The sequence below is a fragment of the Pseudorasbora parva genome, chromosome 1 (assembly GCF_024679245.1).
Source record: "Pseudorasbora parva isolate DD20220531a chromosome 1, ASM2467924v1, whole genome shotgun sequence".
NCBI lineage: Eukaryota > Metazoa > Chordata > Actinopteri > Cypriniformes > Gobionidae > Pseudorasbora > Pseudorasbora parva.
This window is the reverse complement of record NC_090172.1, coordinates 41653283-41676138: the sequence shown is the minus strand read 5'-3', so window position 1 is coordinate 41676138 and position 22856 is coordinate 41653283. Positions and strand designations below refer to the sequence as shown.

Sequence of the window (22856 nt, the reverse complement as noted above, 5' to 3'; positions counted from 1 at the left end):
CGCATGAGTAAACATCAGTAAACGACACGATCGCGTGCTTCGTCATTCAAATGCGCTAACGGTTACTTCATGGTTGTTCTATGTATAACGTTACACTAGTCTGACGTGCAAAACCGTTTTGCTTGCTACTGCTAATGTTTAGTCACATACAATAGTCCATAAACCGAATCATGTCCTCATAAACTGCGAGTAAAGACACACAAATGTTGACAGGCCACTAAATACAGTACACACCACAGAGACGGACGTCCTGCTGTTGCCGTTTCTCCTGTTCAATTTATATCAGCCTCCGAATCTGATTCTGGATCATATCTGTATTAGCTGAATCTGATCGATAGCCATGGGTTTCTCCACACTTGAGGACGTCACCGCTTTGTGAGCACTCGTCATTCTTTAGCTCCGCCCACACGATATGCCTCCAGGCGCTCGTTTTTTTATTTCTTTTATAAATATAATAAAACTAAAGACTTTTCGGAGTTATGAAGGATGCAATACTACTCTATAGGTACTCAAGATTGACATGAGATTGACTGAAAGCCTGAGTCTGCGCAGTAGTGAACTCGAAACCTGAGTCTGCTGAGTAGTGAACTTGAAGCTTGAGTAATATAGAAATCAAAGTTAAAGCTCCAATCTCCTCCTAAAGTTCCTGAAAATATCTGTTGGTGCCTCAGTAACTACTTCCCTCAGAGACGCCGTCAATCATAACATCACACCCTAATTTTTATAGCATTGAATAACTAACTAAAACCAAACTTATTTACAAAACAAACACTTTGTCACAAACTAATCATTGTAATAAAAAAATGGCTAAAATGACAGAAACCATCTTTGAAAAAAAAAAAAAGATTGTTTACTTTGTCTATGTCCGTAGAAGTTGTGCTGCTGTGGTTTGCCATTTCGGTTTTACAGAGTGTGCAGAGCACCATTTTATTTGGTCTCCTTTTAAAACATTTCCATTATAGATCAGGCTTGAATTTTTGGAAGCCGCCATCCTTGGAGAACAAAGAGCACAACGAATCAACGCATTCCTCACAAAATTGACTCATTTATGTAAACGATTAAATCGGCACGTCGTTCCAGCCCTACTGAAGATCCTGCGTTGAACTGTCTTGTTTAAAACCCGAACCGACGCATTCTGACGGGAACAAATTTCATGCTTTTTTGTTAGGATCACAAGGATGGCAATGCAAAATTCAAAAGGATGGCAATGTGTTTTTCCACAACTTGGCACTTCTTATAAAACGTATAATCCTCAGCGTGCAACCATTAGAGGGCATCCAAGGACCTCACCGATTTATCCCCGGGCCTCTATCATTATGTTGCTAGAGTAATTATGTGTTTGTTTCTCTCTATTTATTACTACATAACATGCGTGAACCAGAGGGCGGGGCTGAAGAGGCAATGATGTAGAAGTAGGCGTTGATTTTCTTTTGCAGAGGTGGTCTCTTACGTTGCACTATTATGTCATAATGTGACAATCCAAAAGGAGTTGTTTTGCCAGCTTGGTTTCAATAAAAGCTGTTTTTGGACTTACAAGTAGGTTTTTTTGTAGTACAACGACCTCTCATATCACAAGATCGAGGACAATTTTCGTACAATATAGTTGTTGTTATTACTACTACTACAACTACTACTAATAACAATATTTTATTATTATTATGGAGGATGTATTCAGAATTCACTGGAATGCACAAACAACTGCTACATAACATTAAAAAGAATGGAGCTCTAGCTGGAGCTATACTAAACTGAAAACAAGCCACAGCTCAAAAATGTATACATTTCACACTTACATCATGAAGGGGATAAGCTGAGGTGTAGGTGCCATTGTTCAGCAGTCGTTTAATTCCCGTCTTATCTTTCTCTTTACGGTCTTCCTTGTAGTAAGGGCAGCGGGTCAGGATGTAGTACACAATCCTGTTGCGTGTGGAGGGAGGAAAAAACGTGTCCTTATCATCAATGAGGAAGAAGTCAACCTTGCTCTTGTCAAAAGGTGCAGTGAAGTAGTCCGGCTCGGGCCTCATGATGTTATCTGGTAGCCGAAAAGGGTGGGTGAGCCACTCCAGAGGAACTTCTCGAGCTTTGGGAATATCGCTCGCTTTAAAGGGCACTTTGATCTTCAGCACATCCGCATAGGTGGCCAACACCTCCCATGGTGCATGGATCTTCAGATAATACGTCTTACGATCATCTGACTCCTGAATGGGAGTTTTTTTTTTGAGAGGGGAAGTGTTAATATAGATAAAGGTCTGTGCTTTGTGATATATATGCATACTAGAAATGCAACCATTAGGGGGCATCCAAGGACCTTACCGATTTATCCTCAGTCTCCAGCTCAAGACCAGACTTCTCCAGATTGGCTTCAAACTCTCTTCTCCTTTCCTGGAAGAGAGGCAACACAAAAACATCAGGTTTTTTCAACTTCATCATTGCACTAATTAATTGTCTCTTTCTCGTTTTTACAATTAGTTTTAAGTGACCAATTCATTCAGCTTTCTATATGGGACTTTTGTATACGTGGCATTTAAGGCCTTGATGTTGTAAACAATCTTTGGACTACATCTTTAGAGAAAACTCGTATTTCCCACAAGCACCAGTGACCTATGGCTACCACATCTTCTCTCTTGGAACACCATCTTAAATAGGTGACTCAAGGGATATGACCTTCATTAAGCAGAGAGCCTGACCGTGCATCAACCTCTGCATACAGGAGAAAACAGAGGATCAAACAGGTTCACCAGCAAACCCTTCAGTGTTCTCAGAGATTGAACTGAATGAAGGGTCTAATGAGAGAGAAGTGGTTGACCCACATGGTTGCTCTCGTTTTATGCAATCACTGTTCGGCATTCAGTTTATTGTGCAACAGCTTCAATCTGACTGACTCACTGTTTCTCATTGTGCCTTATGACCCAGCAGACATCTCACCCCATCTCACCACCACTGCACGCCTACATACAGGTCCCCAACCGCACTATTTTTGTATATGCAGTGAGCAATATTAAGCATCGGTCATTGTTTGATTGTTTAACAAGGACAAGCACAGAACATTTGAGAGAACGCATACTAATTAGAAATCCTGCATAAAAATTAATTACAGATGATGGAGCAATACCAGAAAAACAAATAAACGACAGATCAGGAATACAAACAATTAATAAGAGGAACAAAAAATCTGTCAGTGTACATGAAAAATAAATCAAACAATTTAAAAACACTCTGCATTTACGTTGGTTTTGTATGGTTTAAAAAATGTTTAATGAAATTAATGAATTTGATCAAAGTATTTTTCCCCTTACACCTTGAATACATGAGTGCAAAAATCACTATTTTCATTATAGTCTTAAATATTTAATATCATTGTTTCTTTTCTCTTTTTATATACAAATATCACAAATTATTATTCATTTATATAAGTATGTCATGCAGCTGGCACTAATTAACACTCATCACTGGCCCGCTCTCGCGGTCCCTCGCCCCGCTGCTTGCCACAATAAGTTTTGGGGATTTGAACCTTATTTCTGCATTTAAAACATGATCCTATAGGTATAGGAAATATAATAATGTCATTGTATGAGTGAATTGCACTTTAAAATGTATCTTTGAATAAATGAACAGATAGGACAAATAAATGTTACTCTGAAAGTCCTGTATATTAGTGTCATACCGCTTTTTTGTCTCCATCCTTGTCGTCAACATAGGAGAGGACGAAATCGATGCGCCGTACACCATCCTTGAAGTACACAGAGTCCCTGTTCTGCTCAAACTTGTCTCTCTACAGAAGAAACAGTCAGAAGATTCAAAATCAACAAAATTCCCACTCACATACAAAACTACACGACCATACAGAGAGTTGCCTTTTGTCACAATAAACAAATGTGACATGACGACGCATGTGCTTTATCTCACAATAAGGTTGACAAAACCCCAACAGATCCATAACATCAGTAGTGGTGATGCTCATGAAACATACTGCATTAATCTCTTTAGTGCTCATGGTAGTGAGAGCAGAAATTTACTGCCAAGTGAAACATCATCCCACTAACACAGCAGAAATAGTATCATGACAGCATGAGAGGCTTCAGGAAGAGCTGCAGTAAAGTGTGCAGAGAAAAATCACAGGTACACTATGAAGAGTGATTACTTCTGAAGACATAGAGTGTAAGATCAACACACACATACACACAGTACCGCCGCTCCCACCATGCGCATCACACGCTGCGTGTAGAGCACCAAGTTCTAAAGGGGGCACCACAAGAATTTTCTCTCAGCACCCTTCAAACATCTCTTCAGGTTGAAATCCCCATCAGGGTAGAAAAAAAATGTACACACACACTGGCACAGCTATCCAAAAGGTGAAATTGTAACCTAACCCTAACAGAAAACTTTTAGAATTATACTTTTTATTATATTTTAAATAATAACAATGAATAATAATTTGTTTAATGTTGTACAGTTTTTCAAATGAAGATGTCCCCAAAAGAAGATTTTGTCAGGTTTTACACACTTCTGGGAACAAATTTATCCCCATGGTTAAGCAGCACACACACACACACACACACACACACACACACACACACACACACACACACACACACACACACACACACACACACACACACACACACACACACACACACACACACACACACACACACACACACACACACACACACACACACACACACACACACACACACACACACACACACACACACACACACACACACACACACACACACACACACAGTCCCCATAACATAGGGTTTATCAGGACCACACATATATTACAAAAAGACAATATGTAAAAGACAATTACTGGTACATAAAAATATAAATTTAAAACACATCAAGTGTCAAATTTGCTGTCCATCTTATTTTTTTATAATGTCATGATAATAGTTGTAGTAGTAATAATCATCATAATAATAATACCTTGGTACTTTGTGCTACTGCTAACTGATTATCTTATTCACTAGTATTTATTATAAGACATTTCAAACAATTCCAAGGTTTCAATCAAGTCCAAAAATATGTGAATATTATAGTACCTTTTAGTAAATGTTAAGTAAAACAAAAAAAATACTGCAAAAAGAAGAAGAAGAAAAAAAAAGAAGAAAAAAAAACAACAACACCCCAGCCATTCTAGACACAACCATACACAAAAAAACCAATACCAAAACCACTTATTGAGTATAACAAAACCTCAGGAAACCTCAGGAGTCACACCACATCATATATCATGCATACAAACATTCCTTTGAGGTAACACTGCATTCTGCAAGACCTGTAGATTTACTAGTGAAACATACACACACTGCATACTCTATCCTCTACATCATGCATAAAAATCCCAGAGGCACGGAGGAGGAGGAAATACCAGCTGTACCTACAAATATGCTGCTCCAGACAGTGAAACAAGCCAAAACAGACCAGTCACAAAAATGGTTGCCTTCTTGGCACGTCTGTCTAAAAAAGGCCATTCAGATACAAGACCCAAGAAAAGTCATTAAACTAATAAAGTGAAGGCAATGTGCCATGTGAAGGCATTTTATTGCGGACCACTAATTAGATGTGAGAGAGCTGACAGGGGCACTAATTTTCAAACATGCACTTTGTTAATCAGCACTATTGGTCAGTTGGGACCTTTGTACGCTGCTCCTTTAGGACATGGAGGGTTACCGATCACTATTGATGTCAAAGTGACAATCAAAGACTTCCACGCAATCTATAAAAAGCAACAACAAATCATCAAAATCATTTAAACTCCAGGAATTCTCAAGGACATTTATAGACTTTTACATTATCTAATATCTGCACTCATGCAAATTAATTTCTACTAAGCTGAATAATTTAAGCACTAGACATTGGGTGTTCATATAAAGGCCAAGTAGATGAGAAAGCACTAACCCTGTTGGTCCCAACAGAGCTGTTGAAGTGTTCAAACAGATCAGACAAAGCATTGCTTGTGTTCAAGACAGATACTAAAGGTCCACCTTCCTGTTATGGCTCACTTCTCTCTCAAAAACAAAAACTTAAAATGAAACAATTCAAATTAAATATAATATGTTGTTGTGGTCCAGTCTCAATGTGTTCAGGAAAAATTCATCAATGAAAAAAAAAAGCTATTAATATACACTAAACACAAAATATACATTGTTAATTTAAACACTGCACAGACATTTTGCATATTTTATATAGAATATATGTGATTTAAAGATTTGTTGTGAAGAATATTTGTGCACTGCACAGTGCACTATTTATGTAGCAGTAAAATGTAATTTAATTTAATTAAATGTTCAACCCTAAAAGTTTAACAAATAATAAAAAAATAAAAAAGATCCACCAAATGAACATGAACACTGCATCCATACCTCAGTTCGAGCTGTCATAATTTTATAAAGTGCTCCAATAGTGGTAGGTCACAGAGAGCATGTCCAAAATGTCCATGTCCCAAGCAGTGCTAGCCAGAGGACAAACCACACAACTTCATTACTTGAGTAAAAGTAAAAGTACTACTGGTCAAATATTACTCCGTTACAAGTGAAAGTTGTAAAAAGAGATTTTTACTTAAAGCTACACTGCATAACTTTTTTAGTTTATTCTTAGCTAAAAACACTTATTAGTTCTTTCAAAAAATATATGTGCCCATTAATGTATATTCACTTCTTTCAAGTAATAAAGTATTCTCGTAAATTTATATGCCATTGAAAATACATACGGGTAAGGGGTTTGAATGCTGGTCCCCATGTTGCCCCTCCATCTTGAAAATACATTTGCCAAAGAGGGACATAACCGTAAATTCAAGCTTCGCCTTTCACGTTTTAACACTCAATGGCACCGTGTCGAATGAGAAGAGGGGGATTGCCATGTTAATCTTGGACTAAATCGGCCACCGTAGGAGTTAAAACGAAATCAGAATTGAGAGGAACAGAAACTAAAATTCACTGGATGGTCATATACCTTTTCACCGCTAGATGGGGGAAAACGTATCAAAGTAAATTTCCTTTTTATGTCAACGCATTATTTTATTATTGTTGTATAAATGCACAATATACCAACATTGTTTAAGCCAGTCGGTGATGCTCCATCCGACATGCTAGCATACGACTAACTTAAACTCATTTAAATACTTGTATAAAAGATACAAAGCCATTTACAAAGCTGCTGTCACTTTAAGGCCAAAAGCACGGATCCAATATAAATACACATATGATATTCTCCTGTTTATGTTCACTTAAGACATAATCAACTTTGTTTATGTGAATATTCGACAAAATGAACATTTAGACATCCGTCGTATTCCATTTTGCTATAAACTATAAATCAGTGTTCAAAAAAATGCTGGGAAATCATTGAACTTCATGTGACCCTACAAGAGTGATTCCTGATGGCCTTTCTGCAAAAACCTTTTAAAGAAGAAAAAAACTTCCAAAAGCTGCTACAGAAACAACTTTAGACTTTGAGGACCTAGATAGAAATGTAGTGGAGTAAAAAGTACGATACTTATCTTTCAAATGTAGTGAAGTTAAAGTCGTAAGTTTCCAGAAAAAATATGACTCAAGTAAAGTAGAGATACTCAAAAAGTGTACTTAAGTAGAGTACTCAAATAAATGTGATTAGTTAATGTCCACCTCTGGTGCTGGCAAATGCTAACGGTGCAGACTTTAACACAGAGACCTCTGATAAGAGTGGGTCACTCCCCCTTACTCCAAAGAATTGGAGAAACATTCAGTGGCCTGGGGACTCGCCTGTAACAAACTGATTCAACTGTTCTGGGACAGAGATCACATGCTCATTTTAATACTTCATTATTTACTAAAAAAGCAGAGCTACAGTTTCAACTCTGGATGCCCCCTAACTAAACATTGTATCACAAGGGTGAGTAAATCCATAACTTTACAAGCTTTTTTATCAGTATCCAGGTTTAGTCAGATATTGAGACAAAAATGTACCATTACACATGGCTTGCCAAAACACTCCTTTATTGCTGACTGCAGTAAGATGAGGAAAGCATCATTAGCAAAGTGCACCAGCAAGAGAAACAGAGCAAAAGCATAATTGATGCTTGCTAACTTATAGCTTCATAAAAATGCCAAACATCAATGCTTAAGAAAGTGAGTATTTATATTTATAACGCAGTGTAAAATGTGGAATGTCCATTTCAGGAACAACTAGTATCTTCATCTGTATAATAAACAGAATGAAGAAATAAAGAATTTGAATATATTCAGGGTTACTTCAGTCATGGAAATACCAGGAAATGTAAAAAATGTGTTTCCAGGCCAAGAAAAGTCATTACTGAGATAAAATTAATGCAATCTTAAAAATCAGATAATGGAGTAAAAACCATTGTGCATGCCATAAGTTTTTGTGGGCAACATGTTCAAAACAGTCTTTAAAATCCTTGATTTGTTCATCCCAGATGCCATTTATAGTTCACAAATGCATTTATCAAACAGAGTGTGAAATCTTTGTATATTTTATTTGGTGCATATTATAAATGTTTATTAATGGGAGAAACCCTGAATCCTTTTGACTGGTCTTCAAGAGCTATACTTAAGCCCCGTTTCCACCAAAATTACCCGGAACTATTTGTACCAGGAACTTTTTTACAGGAACTTTTCTCCCCCCCAGACCTGCAGCTGTCTGCGTTTCGACCGCGATAAAGTTCCGAGAAGATTAGGCAAATTAGTCCGGTGATGTAGAACTACGCGCGACTGTTCCTCCAAATCAGTGAAGGACAGTAATCATTTGTGTGTGTACCGATTGAAAGATTTAGTGGACTGTTTACATGAGACGTTATCTAAACCGATCTGGTGTTTACATGTGATGACTTTCAATCGCAATCATTTTGTCACATGCAGTTTGTCTGCCGCATCAAAAATGTCAACGCTGTTTTCTCCAGCAGCTGGAGTGTGTTAACTGTAGCCATAGCAACTCTTAACGGCCACCAGGACTAATACAGTATTATTTATAGCTATTTGTTGTAAAGTGTAATAATCATCTCAGAAAAAAAAAATCTTCTGTCAGGCGCAGTTAAAGTAAAAACTGCCTGGGGCAATATACGCTGTGTCATTACTCCAACATTATCTTCACAACTTACGAAATAAAAAGTTTACCCCTCAGAAAAATGTACTTTCCTCTCTTGTCAACATGAGCGCGGCGCGCGCCGTCACGTCATGTAAGGACGCACACTTAAAAGTAATCGGTCAGGTCGTTTACATGGTGAAAAAAAATTAATAACGAGTATGGACGAGATTCAAGCTGTGCTGCTTTTGCTGGTTATGTATAGGTTTACTAAAGAGGTAATTAACAATGACAGAAAAGAGCACTAATATGCAGATTCAGCAGCATGCAGCTGCAGCATATTCAGAAAGCTTGTAAAGCTAGATTTAAAATGACAATGTATATTATTATCAGCTATTACGGACATTGAACGTGAGATGGCTGAGACGACCGCGCGCCACCAGACAGAGAGCAAAGACTGATATTTACTGAACGCAGAACGAACCTCGCAAAAGACTTTTAAAAATGCCGGTTGAACTGCGTGAGCTCAACCAATCAGCATGTTCAGCGCCCAAGTCCCGCCCTCGAAAGTTCCTGAACTTTGAAAAAGTACTACCTCGCGAGCAGGGCCGTTTGGAGGGGGAAATATTTACCCGGAACTTCAATTTTACCCTGGTTCCTGCGGTCTAAACACACGAAGTACCACCCAAAGTTCCTAGTTCCTGGGTAAAGTTCCTGTGGTGGAAACGGGGCTTTAGACATTTACAAGTTCAAACTGGCCCAACATAAATGTTTAAAGGAACACTCCACCGTTTTTAGAAATAGGGCTTATTCAACTTCTTTCCTATATTTAGATATGTGGGCAAATGCATTTTTGTCTCAGTGCATGCATTGTTTTAGTTTGGCAAAGTCATCCGCTAGCTTAGCTTAGCATAATGAATGAAACCCTATGTTGCCAGCTAGCATGTCCAGAGTAAAAGTGACTAGGGACTATATTATGCTGAAACACAGGCGAAGCACTGCTACTTGGGTGCAGAGATATCACGGCTCTCATCCTCACGTCCTCTGGCTGTTGAGCAATCGCAATTGTTGCGTGATATCTCTGCACCCATGTAGCAGTGCTTCGCCTGTGCTCTCCCATAATATAGTCCCAAGTCAATATCTGCCTAGGAAATCGCCTAGTCTTAATCTGCATCGCTATCTCTGTACTCGTTGTGAATACACAGGCCACAAGAAGTGGTTTTTTTTGGATCACTTTTACTCTGGACATGCTAGCTGGCAACATAGAATTCCATTCATTATGCTAAACTAAGCTAGCAGTGACCCTGCCAAACTAAAACAATGCATGCACTGAGCCAAAAATGAATTTGCCCACATATCTAAATGTAGGAAAGAAGTTGAATAAGCCCTATTACTAAAAACGGCAGAGTGCTCCTTTAAAAGGGTGAAAGCATTTATAATTGTGAGCATTTTCCACAGTACGTTAGAGCCGTTGGGAGACCTCGTGTTGAAAGCACATTCAAAACCTCAAAACTTGACCTATTTACCACAATTACAAAATACCACTCATAGCAGTAATCGGTTGCTTTTTCAAACATGGTAGAGCTGAACCATAAACTATGACAAGAAAGCTGAATGAGATGAAAATATCTGATATCTTACCTCCCGGTGACCAGGCAGCGGTGTCCCTCTGTCAGAGATTGAGTTAATGCTGCCATTATTACCTGCAAAAGGCACAGGGAAGTTACATCAGTTTACAGTCAGTATATCAGAAACACAAATGCATAGTCTTATTGGAAACATCATGCCAACCTAGATAAATTCATGCTCTTCTACAAAGTTTTCCCTTTAAAGTGATAGTTCAACCAAAATGAAAATTCTGTCTTCAGCTATCCTCATGTTGTCCAAAGCAGCAAATAAACAATGACAGAATTTTAATTTCTGTCAGGATCACTATCATCGAAGATGATTGACTCTTAGCATATAGTTTGGATTGGCGGTATGGTTCTGTTCTGGGCAAGAACTCCCTGCGCACCCATGCAGCTTATCATGGAGAAAAGAGCAGGGAGAGCAGCGATAACCCCCCTTAGGGTAAACAGAACAGAACCAACATAATGTATTGCAGATATCCTTAATAAAGTCAATATTTAAATGTACAAAATAATTCAAGAATTAAGTCTGATTCAAGCAGAATCAGAAAACCAAATCTTAACTGAACGGGAGGAGAACCTGGGGATGGAGGAGAGTAAATGAGCTCCGGAGAAGTGTGATAGCAGCTGATAATACTGAAAGAGCTTAAATATGTATGCTGTGATAGAACTCGTATTCCTATAGGTAGACGTGATCTGATGACAGTCAGGTAACGTGACCTGCCAGAACTGACGCTATAATGGATTTTTGGGTGAACCAACCCATTTAGGGTACTGCCCAGTGCCAGCCTTTTGTAATGTTAAAGGGTAAAATTTGGGATGTTTTTTAAAACTTTGTATAAAAAACAGGAAATATTTGGTCACATAAAAAAATACGCTTTTTCAGCACAGTAGATCGTATACTAAAAGTGGGCAGTATTAAATGTGCAGCAAACGATTCTGAAAAATGCTGTTGGATTGGACCGAACGCCACAAACTTGTAGCCAATCAGCAGTAGGGGGTGTGTCCACTCATGATGGGGGAGGAGAGAGTGAGTAAAAGGGAGAGATGGCTAAAATACATACTAAAAGAGAAAAGGTCAATTTAAATAAAAAAATAAAAAACTGTAAAAATCAAGGGTTATGATCAGACAAGTGCTTTGGGTTCTGCATTCATTTCATATTATAAAATAATTGTAAAAATAAATAAATATTAAAATCACAACATTACATGTTCGCACATTTTTGGGGGCAGAGCAATGAAGGGAGGCGGGTGTTTGGGTTGATTTCAAATAGCAAAATTGTTCAACAATGATTATCAGAAATCGCTTACTGAACCTTTAATGTAAACTACAGACTAGAGATATTTAAATTACATTCCAATGTTTCAAGAGACATTACATTTTCAGAATATTTTTTTTTATTTTTCCTTTGCTGAACAGCAGCTCCAACTTAAATTCAGTGTTATACAGAGCATTCGATCATAGCTGCTGAAGAAAAATATCCCAGCACATCATTTGACAAAAAGGTTTAGTCATTATTTTTGTCTTTGCTGTCCTTTTGTTCTCTCCCCCACTTACTTACATAGAAGAAATTCCATTGGTTAGTCAGCCAATGACTCAAATGCTGAGTAACCAACTTTGTGGGATAAAAGCACTTCCTGTGGGGAACAGTTAGGCATAATGTTCTCTTTTTGTAACAGGATACACAAAACACAATGCCTGGCTAGTGCATGACATCACAAATAGTGAGCACAATATGTTTGCCACTCAATCATATAACAGATAGTTGACACTGGAAAATTAGTACAAGTAAATATATGTTCCACCATGGACAGATTAGATTACAGTCTGGTAATTGAATTATGCCTTATTCAATTTTGAACTGTCAGTTGTGTTGCCTTCGTTTTTAAATGTATTTATGGAACAACACTGCAATCAACATGTAAAACAAAAACACAAAGCTACACAACACTTCAGTCATCAAACACGTCTCTTACACATAACAGTAGCTTTAAACACACACTCATTGCCAGCCTTAAAGCACAGACACGAACCGTGACAAGTTGACAAATGTTACAGCTATGAGGCCACGAAATGAAAAAACAGACATTTGGGAGCAAGATTTACAACCCTGAATACTGTGTGTGGCACCATAGACAAGCACACTTGTCACAATATGGTTTCTGAGATGCTGATGAAGCATAATAAAATAATAATGAGAGGAAATGAAAATGAAGCAGAAAAATACGGCAGAGTGGGAGACGGACAGACACGCGGCACACGTAGCTCTGTCCGTACCTGTCTGAAAGGTCCTCCGGTAGCCCGTCAGAACGGCACAGCCATCTTAACCCAAGGGAGATTGTTAGGGGTGTAAAGATGGAAATTAAATTTTAAATCCACACAATTAACTCTTTATACCTACATTTCTTTATACACCCTAACAAATAAAAGGTAGGTGCCAGGAAAAAACAAAAATGGATTTTCACAGTGATCCCATAAGAACCATTTTTGGTTCCCCAAAGAACCGTTTTTTGAAAGGTTCTTTAAAAGAACCATTTTTTTTCTAACCATTTCATATTAACCTTTTGTGCAATGGAATGGTTCTTTGGATATTAAAGGTTCTTCATGGAACCATACCCCCTGCCAAAGAACCATTTATTTATTTTTAAGAGTGCGGGGGATAGTAACATGTGGGATAACATTTAAAACCTTTATTAAAAAAAATATTATAATAAATATTCACAAAAACCTGCATATGTAAATGGGTATAAAGTCATGGGCCTCATTTATAACCATTGTGTACGCACAAAACAGGCCCTGAAAGAGGCGTACGCCACATCTGACGCATAAGTTGCGATTTATAAAAACAAACTTGACGGGAAAACTCTGACCCATGCCACCCATACATTTTTATTATATTTATATACACATTTAACCTAATGTTAATGTTCCAATTTCATTAATGGTGATATGAACTGAAAGTAGCCTACATAAAGTCATTACAAAACATTATATGAATTTAGAAGTGGATCTGCTAGTTTTGATAATTTTTCCCCAGTGATGCGCTGGTTTAGTGACAGCCAGGATTAAATATATGCCAATATTATTCCTTTTTGAACTAAACTCTGTTATGACAAAATATGTTTTAGCAGAACGATGTTCAGTGATGCACACTTACTTTGATATTACAGACACTGCCGGATTCTGTGGTCAAACGGTCCATTATCTGGTGTGAATGGATACAACGATAAGAGCTTACTGTACAACCACAGCTGCACCGACAGAGCATTTAGAGTCACTCGATTTTTATACTCTCTTTTTCAGAGTACTTACATTTGAATTATGTATTGACATATAAAGAAAGTTTAAACAAATTTGGACAAAAGTGTTGATCATTTTTACCTTCCTTTAATGTTAATGCATTAACTAGTAAGGCCTTATTGTTGAGTGTTACCTTTTGTTCATTCTTTTGTACTTTAATCGGTTTTAAATGTTTACTTTATATATTTTTTGTACTGCTTTATTGTATTTTTCATGTTCAGTTATCTTTGTTATAAGACAATTATTAAACCTTTTATAGTATGACAACACTTTTTTGCAAAGTATTTCAATATCGTGATTATACCGTGATAAAAGCTTCAGCAGTTAATCGCATGCAAATTTGATACCAGCGCATGCCTACGCACAATCTTCTGCTGACTGTGATTTATAAAGGGATTTTGATCTAGATTTTGCATGTATGTCCACTTTTTGGATGAAAGTTATATAAATGAGGACCATCTCTATCCTTTCCATTCTATGAGAAGACCAATATTTGCTTTGAGCAGAGCCAACAGGTGCTGTGGTCTCACAGGCTTCCTCTGATCGTGTTATTATGGGTGATGATTAGGCCTACTGGGAAAAAAATGGCTTTGATAATGGCACCTTTGTGTAATACTTTGAAGCAGAGAGGGAAAAAGCAGCAGTAGTGTTGATAAAACCTGTCTGAATACAAACCTGTGGCCCCCACAGTAATTTCCTAGTAAACAAATCAACAGTTTAACTGAATCCGTGTGCTCAAGCATAAATGTTTTGTTCAGCAGATAGACAGAGATGGGCTCAGCTTGTTCAGCAGATGGGCTGAAAATATATTCACAATTCTGCTTCACCCTCACGTGTCAAATAACTAGCTATAGTAGGAATATAACGTGAACTGAATTTATCGGCTGAATGAATCAAGCTTACATCATTGCAATCTTAATGCATGACAAAACACATAACTCTCAACGGGAAAAGTGTGCCAGGAAACACCATAGAATCAGATCAAAGAATGTTCACTGCATACATAGTCATTTCACATTAATAGCTAGCAACTAAACCACAATTCGAAACCTCATCTTGTGCTTTTTTTTAAAGCTGCACAACAGCTTAACAACAGGATGCAAAGGTGTCTCAGACGAATTGGAGATCTCTTGCAAAGTCTTAAATAACAAAGCAAATAATAACCATACTGTGAGGTCAGGAGAAGGGCTGTTTATAGATACAGATAATAAATTCATAATTCAAATTTAGATGGGTACAAACACCTTTGAGTCACGTACACAATCAAATGCATAAATATTGATACAGATACCGAATCTAAAGGATAGCCCCTTATCTTGCTTTTCAATCATTTATATATATATATATATATATATATATATATATATATATATATATATATATATATATATATATATATATATATATATATATATATATATATATATATATATATTACACACACACATACACACACAAGGTTTCATCACCATGTTGATGTTTCAGGGCCATTATCCACTATTTATTTTTATAAAACACACATTATAGCAATTTGAGGAGTTTGAGCTTTTTCACTCTAATCCTCACACTTGGTCATTTTTCCCACTAACAGGTTCTGTGATGGAGATAATAAGTGTTATTCACTTCACCTGTCAGCGGTCATAATGTTATGGCTGATCTGTGTCTATATAATCCTTAAAACAGAGTGATCCCTTTAAGACCTTATTTATGACTTTTACTGGGTCAACTACTTGTTCATACAGTATGTCTAATCAAAGAGAAAACTAAATTAAACTGCCTGTTGCTATAGCAACAACTCTCTCACTTTCTACTGGTTACTAACAGCCTCACTTGTTGGCTGTTGCCTGCAAGTGGTTAAATGGTTTTAATTCAGTTGTGCTTTTTTGCAACAAACAAAAAAACATCAGGTAATTTCAACGTATGCTATATGAATAATGAAATATTTTACTAGAGTAACTCTGTAACTAAATTAATTTCTTCATTACTGTACATGACAGGGAGGGCTTGGAAATCTATGGGTCCACACGAGTGTCTCTAAATAGGATACCATGAGGTCTGCCCTGATAAGAGACTCTGTCTTCTGTGTGACAGCCCAGGGTGACAATGCACTGATAAACACTGAAGAGACAGCAGGACCATTCACACTGTCAGACACTACAGTTTATTACACAATTCTTTTGGGTAAGCAAAAGAGTCAATAAAGGTTTTTACACGGGACAGAAATAACAAACAAATATCGTCTCTGAATGGTTAAGAACCAGTGTTTTACACTTCATTGACAGATGTGTTATGTCAAACATAAACAATTACTCTAAAATACTGTTCGTTCATCTGTTCATCATATATTATGCTTATATTACATTTCACAAAACATACATAAATTATGCTTTTCCCCAGATTTTAACTAGCCCTGTAGTTACAATATCAAACAACATTTTTACAGCAGAAACCAGAGGACTTAAATTTGTGAAAATTCAGGGTTTTTAAACTGCACATTTGCTTTAGAATTCCTTTGAGCAAAACTGATTATTACATTTGGATTAAAGAACAATAATGTGCAAAATGTATTACGCAATTCATTGTTTCACAAACTTTTTTTTTGCCAAAGGGAAAAAAGGGCAACTCTCTTGTAGAGTTTAGCTCCAACCCTAAAAAACCCCACTCATCTGCCTGCAAGTTTAGCAGCTTCAGTTGTGTTGAGCTAAACTCTGCAAGAGAGTGGGCCTCCAGGATCAACATTCCCCACCCCTGATATAAACCCATTATAATAAATGTATATTTGTTCTTTTGGCCCAGTCAGACCAGTTCAGATTGTACATGCCCTGTCAAAATGCACATAAAGTTATTGTTTTTATTGTAAACAGTGTAGCCAGTGTAACCTTGTAATCAGCTCTTTAAGATTTTCAGGTAGGTCTAACATGTGATCATCTACAATCACCTAAAGGATTATTAGGAACACAATACTAATACTGTGTTTGACCCCCTTTCGCCTTCATAACTGCCTTAATTCTATGTGGCATTGATTCAACAAGGTGCTATAAGCATTCTTTAGAAATGTTGGCCCATATTGATAGGATAGCATCTTGCAGTTGATGGAGATTTGTGGGATGCACATCCAGGGCACGAAGCTCCCGTTCTACCACATCCCATAGGCACTTATTGAAACCGTTAGCATTCCTATTATTATTATTCTGTGTTTTTGAGTCTATAGCCCTATTCGGATGGTAATTGTTTCTCATGTGGATGTCTGTAAAAATAAATTTGCATGCCACCTCAGTGATAAAACTCGTGCATTCGGATGGTGATTTATTGTTGGTGGAGGAGTGAGTTGTGTGATCCTGGGATCACTGCTCACATGGTCAGTCGAATGATTGTCTGCTTTAAAAAGTTCATATGCTTAGAATATTAAGAATAAAATCATATTTTATTAAATAATAGGAAATTATTAATTATTTAATTATTTAAATCTCCTGTTTAAAAATAGAAAAAAATAATTTTAAAAATGTGGAAATGAATCGAAATAATTTTAACCTATGCAAATTTAACCTATATAACAATTATTGCTGCCATAATAACACCTCATTTAAAATGTTTACATGTTTTTCTTCTCTTTTTTTGGCCATTGCTCCAATTTGCATGAATATTTTGAAACAGAACATCAGGCCATGCTGACCGAAACTTATGGAATTCAAGTTGATTCATCAAACCATATTTGATAAACGTGCGAACAAATTTTATGTAGCTCTTGCAAAAACAGATGTAAGGCTGTATCTCCGCAATGCTCTATTGTATTCGAACCAAACCTGGTAAGTCATTACAAGCACGACCTGAAGTGACCTGCAGCGTTTCAGCATAGCGCCATCTACTGGTCCGGAGATACAAAAAATGGCAATTTTTTGCTTATAGCTTCTGAACCGTATCTCCAAAAATGATTTTTCGATTTGGTTTCGAATCGATATTATTTCGATTTAGATTCGGGACGATTTAGATTCCTGTTGAGTTGAATAATATCCAATTTTACTATATTGGCCATTTTGGCCATCGCCCATTTGATGTGATAAAATGCTTTATTTTTGGATTGTTACAAAACTCGGTAAAGGAGCCTGAGAATTTGAGACAGCGCCACCTAATGGATAATATTTTTTCTTCAAATGCTCATAATTTTGGGTGTGGTCGACTTATTTTCATGGAAGTAACTTTGTCTCTTGAATCATTGCAGAGTCCAACGATACCAAATGTGCCAGGTTTCGGTGTATATTTGTGCAGTATGGTAATTTAGCTCTTAAAAAATGTTAGTGGACCCACTTTATATTAGGCGTCCTTAACTACTATGTACTAACATTGTAATTAATCATTTGATACAATTTCACTTATTGTGTACATACATGTTTTTACATTGTACTTACATTTTAAAAAATACCTGCATGTAATTATGTCTGTAATTAATTTCTGTAATTTAATTTGTAATTACAAAGTTGGCACTGCCCTTACCCCTAACCCTACCCTTAAACTTACCCATATCACCACAACTGACCCTAACTCTACCCGTATCCCACCGCAATATCAGCAAAAGTGCTTTGTAATACAATTTGAACACAGTAAGTACATTGCACTCATTTTTGATGTAAGTACATAGTACTTAAGGCCACCTAATATAAAGTGGGGCCACGTTAGCTGATATCTTGGAAACTGCTAGTCCGATCAAAACAAAACCAGGTTCAGAATTTCGGAAACATAGGTCGATATCTAAATTATATAATGCCCAAATGTCGAAATATTGATAGTAAGGGGTAGTAAAATCCAATCAAAATCAGATGGCAGTCATTTTTTTAACACGTTTTTTCATATAGATGTCTATAACTCCAAAGCAAAATTAGATATTTTCACCAAAATTGACACACAAACACGCGCGCACACACACGCACACACGCACACATGCACACGTATGGGCTCACTAGGAGGATACATAAAAAAAAATGGTAGGATTGTGCAAAATCCTACAAAACATGAAATTCCTATAGACTGCATTTCACCTTTTTACCTAAAATCCTCTTAAAATGTGTTTAATTATTATTGCTGAAGCTGATCTGACACTCTCAGCCATTTTGGCATGTCTTTTCTTCTTTGCACTTGGCCCCGATATAGGCTGCTTGCAGCAATATTTAAACATTATAACTGTTCTGTTTAACTAGTAGCATCTGAGCCACTAAGGATGCAGTGAATTTGTTTAGTTTGTGATGTGAATGTGCCCAAGAAATTAAATGTTTGTGTGAATCATTGTACACTTGGGTGCTTTGCAAAGGAGGGTCAGTAAAACTCAGGATTTGCAAAAAATTTGCTTCTCAAAGATGAATCAATAACAACTCTGTGTTTCAACTTCATTTCGAAAACATGCAAGTACCACAATTTACAATGTGTGTTTTCAAAAGCCTTTCTGAATGTGCTAATGTGGATAAAGTTGCCATTGTCTCTTACTGTATTCACAGAGACTAGAGCTTGTTATTTTTAACCCAAAAATGCTTGTACATTTCCAAAGTGCACTTTTATTACTTCTTAAAAATAAAACTAATGAGATGTCTGATATCTGTGAATACAGTCTGAGACAATGGTAACTTTAGCCACATTTGCCATCAACGTGCTAACAAACGCATTCACAAAGGCAATTTGCGTACACTCACAAAATATAGCGTGCAGTACTTGCATGTTCTGAATATGAAGTTGGACAAACAGTTTGTATTGATCCATCTTTGAGAATTCTACTCACTGTGTGAGGTTTTTTCCAGGTTGTTGCTGTAGTAAGCTCTAGCTGGAAAGGCTCTGACCACTCCTGAAAAGGGAATGTGGAGCAGCAGCTCATTTTCATTCAAAGAGACACACACAAAAATAGTGTTTTTGCTTACACCCAAATAGGGGCCTTAAAAACATTTTATAATATATAATCTGTGGGGTATTTTGATCTGAAACTTCACAGACACATTACCCTTTTAATGATAGACAGCAGCAGGCTTATTAGGCTGCGGCACAAGATCCAGGTCTGACACACTTCCTATTTTCTAACAACTAACAACTCACCCTCAAGACATCCTAGGTGTATATGACTTTCTACTTTTAGATGAATAAAAATCTAGAGTAAACTCCTGACGCGATGTATAGAAACGTTGCAAGCTTTGATGCCTCTCTGAGATAGATTTACCTTTAAAAATTCTCGTTTTAGACTGTAATTCATGACCGGTGTTTTGTTTTGTTTTGCTCTATCCTCTGTACGTCTGCATGCGTCAAGGGTTCATGGGTCAAGGGTAACTCTTTCGCCATAAATTGATGCGTACGGCAATCCACCGGACTTGAGTTATTTATTATAGTCTTTAAAGTTTTAAATATGGATATATTTCTTACATAAACGCACCACTTCGCTTCAGAAGGCATTTATTTGAGTGTGTAGCAAATGAGTAGGCAAGCTGAGTCATACTACATGTGTTTAGTCCATCACTGAAACATCTGATGTAGTAATTGCATTGCATTACATTTTCATCAACTTACAGGTTATAAAGTTTATTGTAGTTATATGGGGACTCCGTTTTTCTTGTTGAATACAGTTGGACAAAATCTCATGACATAAAAGATGAAGTGCTATGCACAGAGTATTTAAAATTGTATATACAGTACTTATTGGCTACTAGACGGCAAATACAAGACTAAGACTTTTACTCTTCAAATACAAAAAAACATTAGCCTTTATAGACATAATGTTTCTTGAGTAAAGAATATGCTTACTCATATCAGTTTTTTATTTACTTTTGCAACATAAACAAGCAGAGATCTCCAAACTATGTGTGACAAGGCAAGCAGAGTTACGAGGTTTGACTGACAGTTTGAGGATCCAATAGAGTTACAAGGTTTAGATCACAAGATCTTTTCAGTTCTTTTCATTGGTTATATATTTCGTAAAAAAACATGCATAAAGGGTGACCAATATCGTAGATTTTTTTATCGTAGAACATGGTTTCCGCCTGACAGCGAAATTATATTCTTATTTCTAGCATTATTGTTATAATTTTAAATTAAGTAATATTTTAGCATATCTAAGAAGTGTAATTTATTATAGAAAATAACATTTTAAAAGAGCCTAAAACTAAACTAAATGAAACTGATGCCTGATTATGATGATGATGATGATGATGATGATGATGATGATGATGATGATGATGATGATGATGATGATGATAAGAAGCAATATATTACCATGCTACAATTACTGCAGGAACAGGAGGCTTTATAGCTAAAATGAAAAAACTGTGATATGGAAGTTATGCTATGCAAATTTTATGAGCTGGCCATTAGCTGTGGGTTCTGGGTTTATTCTGTTTTAGAGCTGCTTAAAACAAAGCATTCTTTCAAGCTCTGCTGCACTTCTTAATTTTGCTGTGAATAAGGCACCTATGAATCAAAAGTATATTAAACTCATAAATCTTGTACTAGTACTTGTTGCTGCTAAGCATCCGGCCAATAAAAAAAAAAAAAAAAAAAAGCATAAAATGAATAAACTTTGAGGTTTAATGCTTTTCAGTGTGACATTTTCATACATTAATTAAATAAGTAAATTTAATTAAATGTGCGTGACGTTTTTCAGGGGTTGGAATTGGCCCCTTAGTTCCAGTGAAAGGAACTTAATCTCTTAAAGGAACTGTATGTAACAAGTGTATTTCAATTAATCATAAAATGGCCCTGATATGTCACTAGACATTAAGAAATCATGTTAATTTCAAATACTTATATCACTGACAAGTGACAACAGTAGTCCGGCCAGGATATTGTCATTTAAAAGTTGTTGTTGCAGTCCCTCAACTGATGTTGATGTTGACATGTTGTGTTTTGGCCTGAAGCTCCACCCTCCAGCTATCTACCAATCACAAATCAGTAGTGTTTCGGCATCCGGGTTGCTAGTGCTGCATTCCAGTTCGTTTTTATTATGCCCTTCACTTGCTAACTTCCCTTCATCTCGTTCACTCGGATGTGCGTCATTTCTTACAGTGCATGAGTGTCCACAGAACAGGAACACCCTAAGAACCTTGATCACTTGGAATCCACTATGGCAGGTGTCGGAAAGTATATTTGGCCACGGGCCAAAAAAAAATTTTGCCACTTGATGGCGGGCCAGAATATAATCAAGGGATAATTTAATTAATAAATAAATGAATAAAAGTAACTAAAAAAATAAAAGAGCATTTGTTTGATGTTTGAGTGCTCTTAACTAACTATGTTTTATTATTTCCACTTTCCATATCGTGAATAATAAATGTATTTTAATTTGCTTGTTACACATGGAACCTATTGTAATAATTATTTGACGTCACGTATAGCATATTTTTATGCTCAGAATTATTCCTTGGCATCCTCACGTAGTAAACTGCATTTTTTTTAATCGTTTGAGTGCTGGAGGTAGGCTAAACGATTATCGAGTGCAGAGTGATGTTAACATTTAAGATAGCACTATCAAAAAGTCTAAAGAGGAAAGTTAACAGCAAAAATAGGGCATACAAAGACAAATGGGAAGACCAAATGGGAATCTGTGCATGGTTTTGTGAATGCAAAGCTGGTGTGTCTAATCTGAAACAAATTTTTCACTGTTTGTAAAGAATATAGCCTAATATCAGACGGCACCTTTTTTGCTGTTTCTTGTCAAAAAACTCTGATAAAAAGGAAGCTGAATTTAAGTTGTTATTGTTCACGTGTGTTGTGCTGAGGCCCCGCGATATAGACAAACGTTTCAATGGTTCACTGTTCGTTTTATAATACCACACATTTCATAACGGCTCTTTTAGAGGCGTATCTAGCGATCTATTCCACAGACTCTTGAATGTCTTTCAGAACTTTTCAAATTGAAAGCTCTCAATTTATCCCAA

General features: G+C 36.7%; 1 protein-coding gene across 5 annotated transcripts in view; it reads right to left on the bottom strand.

Annotated features, from left to right (window-relative positions):
• Positions 1-22856, bottom strand: part of ano5b (anoctamin 5b) — a 45813-nt gene that overhangs the window by 16711 nt on the left and 6246 nt on the right. For 2 of the 5 annotated variants that reach the window (XM_067440956.1, XM_067440972.1), the window contains exons 2-6: positions 12934-12978; positions 10669-10730; positions 3665-3772; positions 2314-2382; positions 1794-2198 (exon numbers count right to left, since the gene is read on the bottom strand). In XM_067440956.1, the coding sequence (XP_067297057.1) occupies positions 1794-2198; positions 2314-2382; positions 3665-3772; positions 10669-10730; positions 12934-12978 (689 nt within the window). Of the gene's footprint in view, positions 1-1793; positions 2199-2313; positions 2383-3664; positions 3773-6371; positions 7645-10668; positions 10731-12933; positions 12979-22856 lie in introns of those variants that run through there. The other 3 variants (XM_067440962.1, XM_067440980.1, XM_067440989.1) reach the window with 2 other exon arrangements.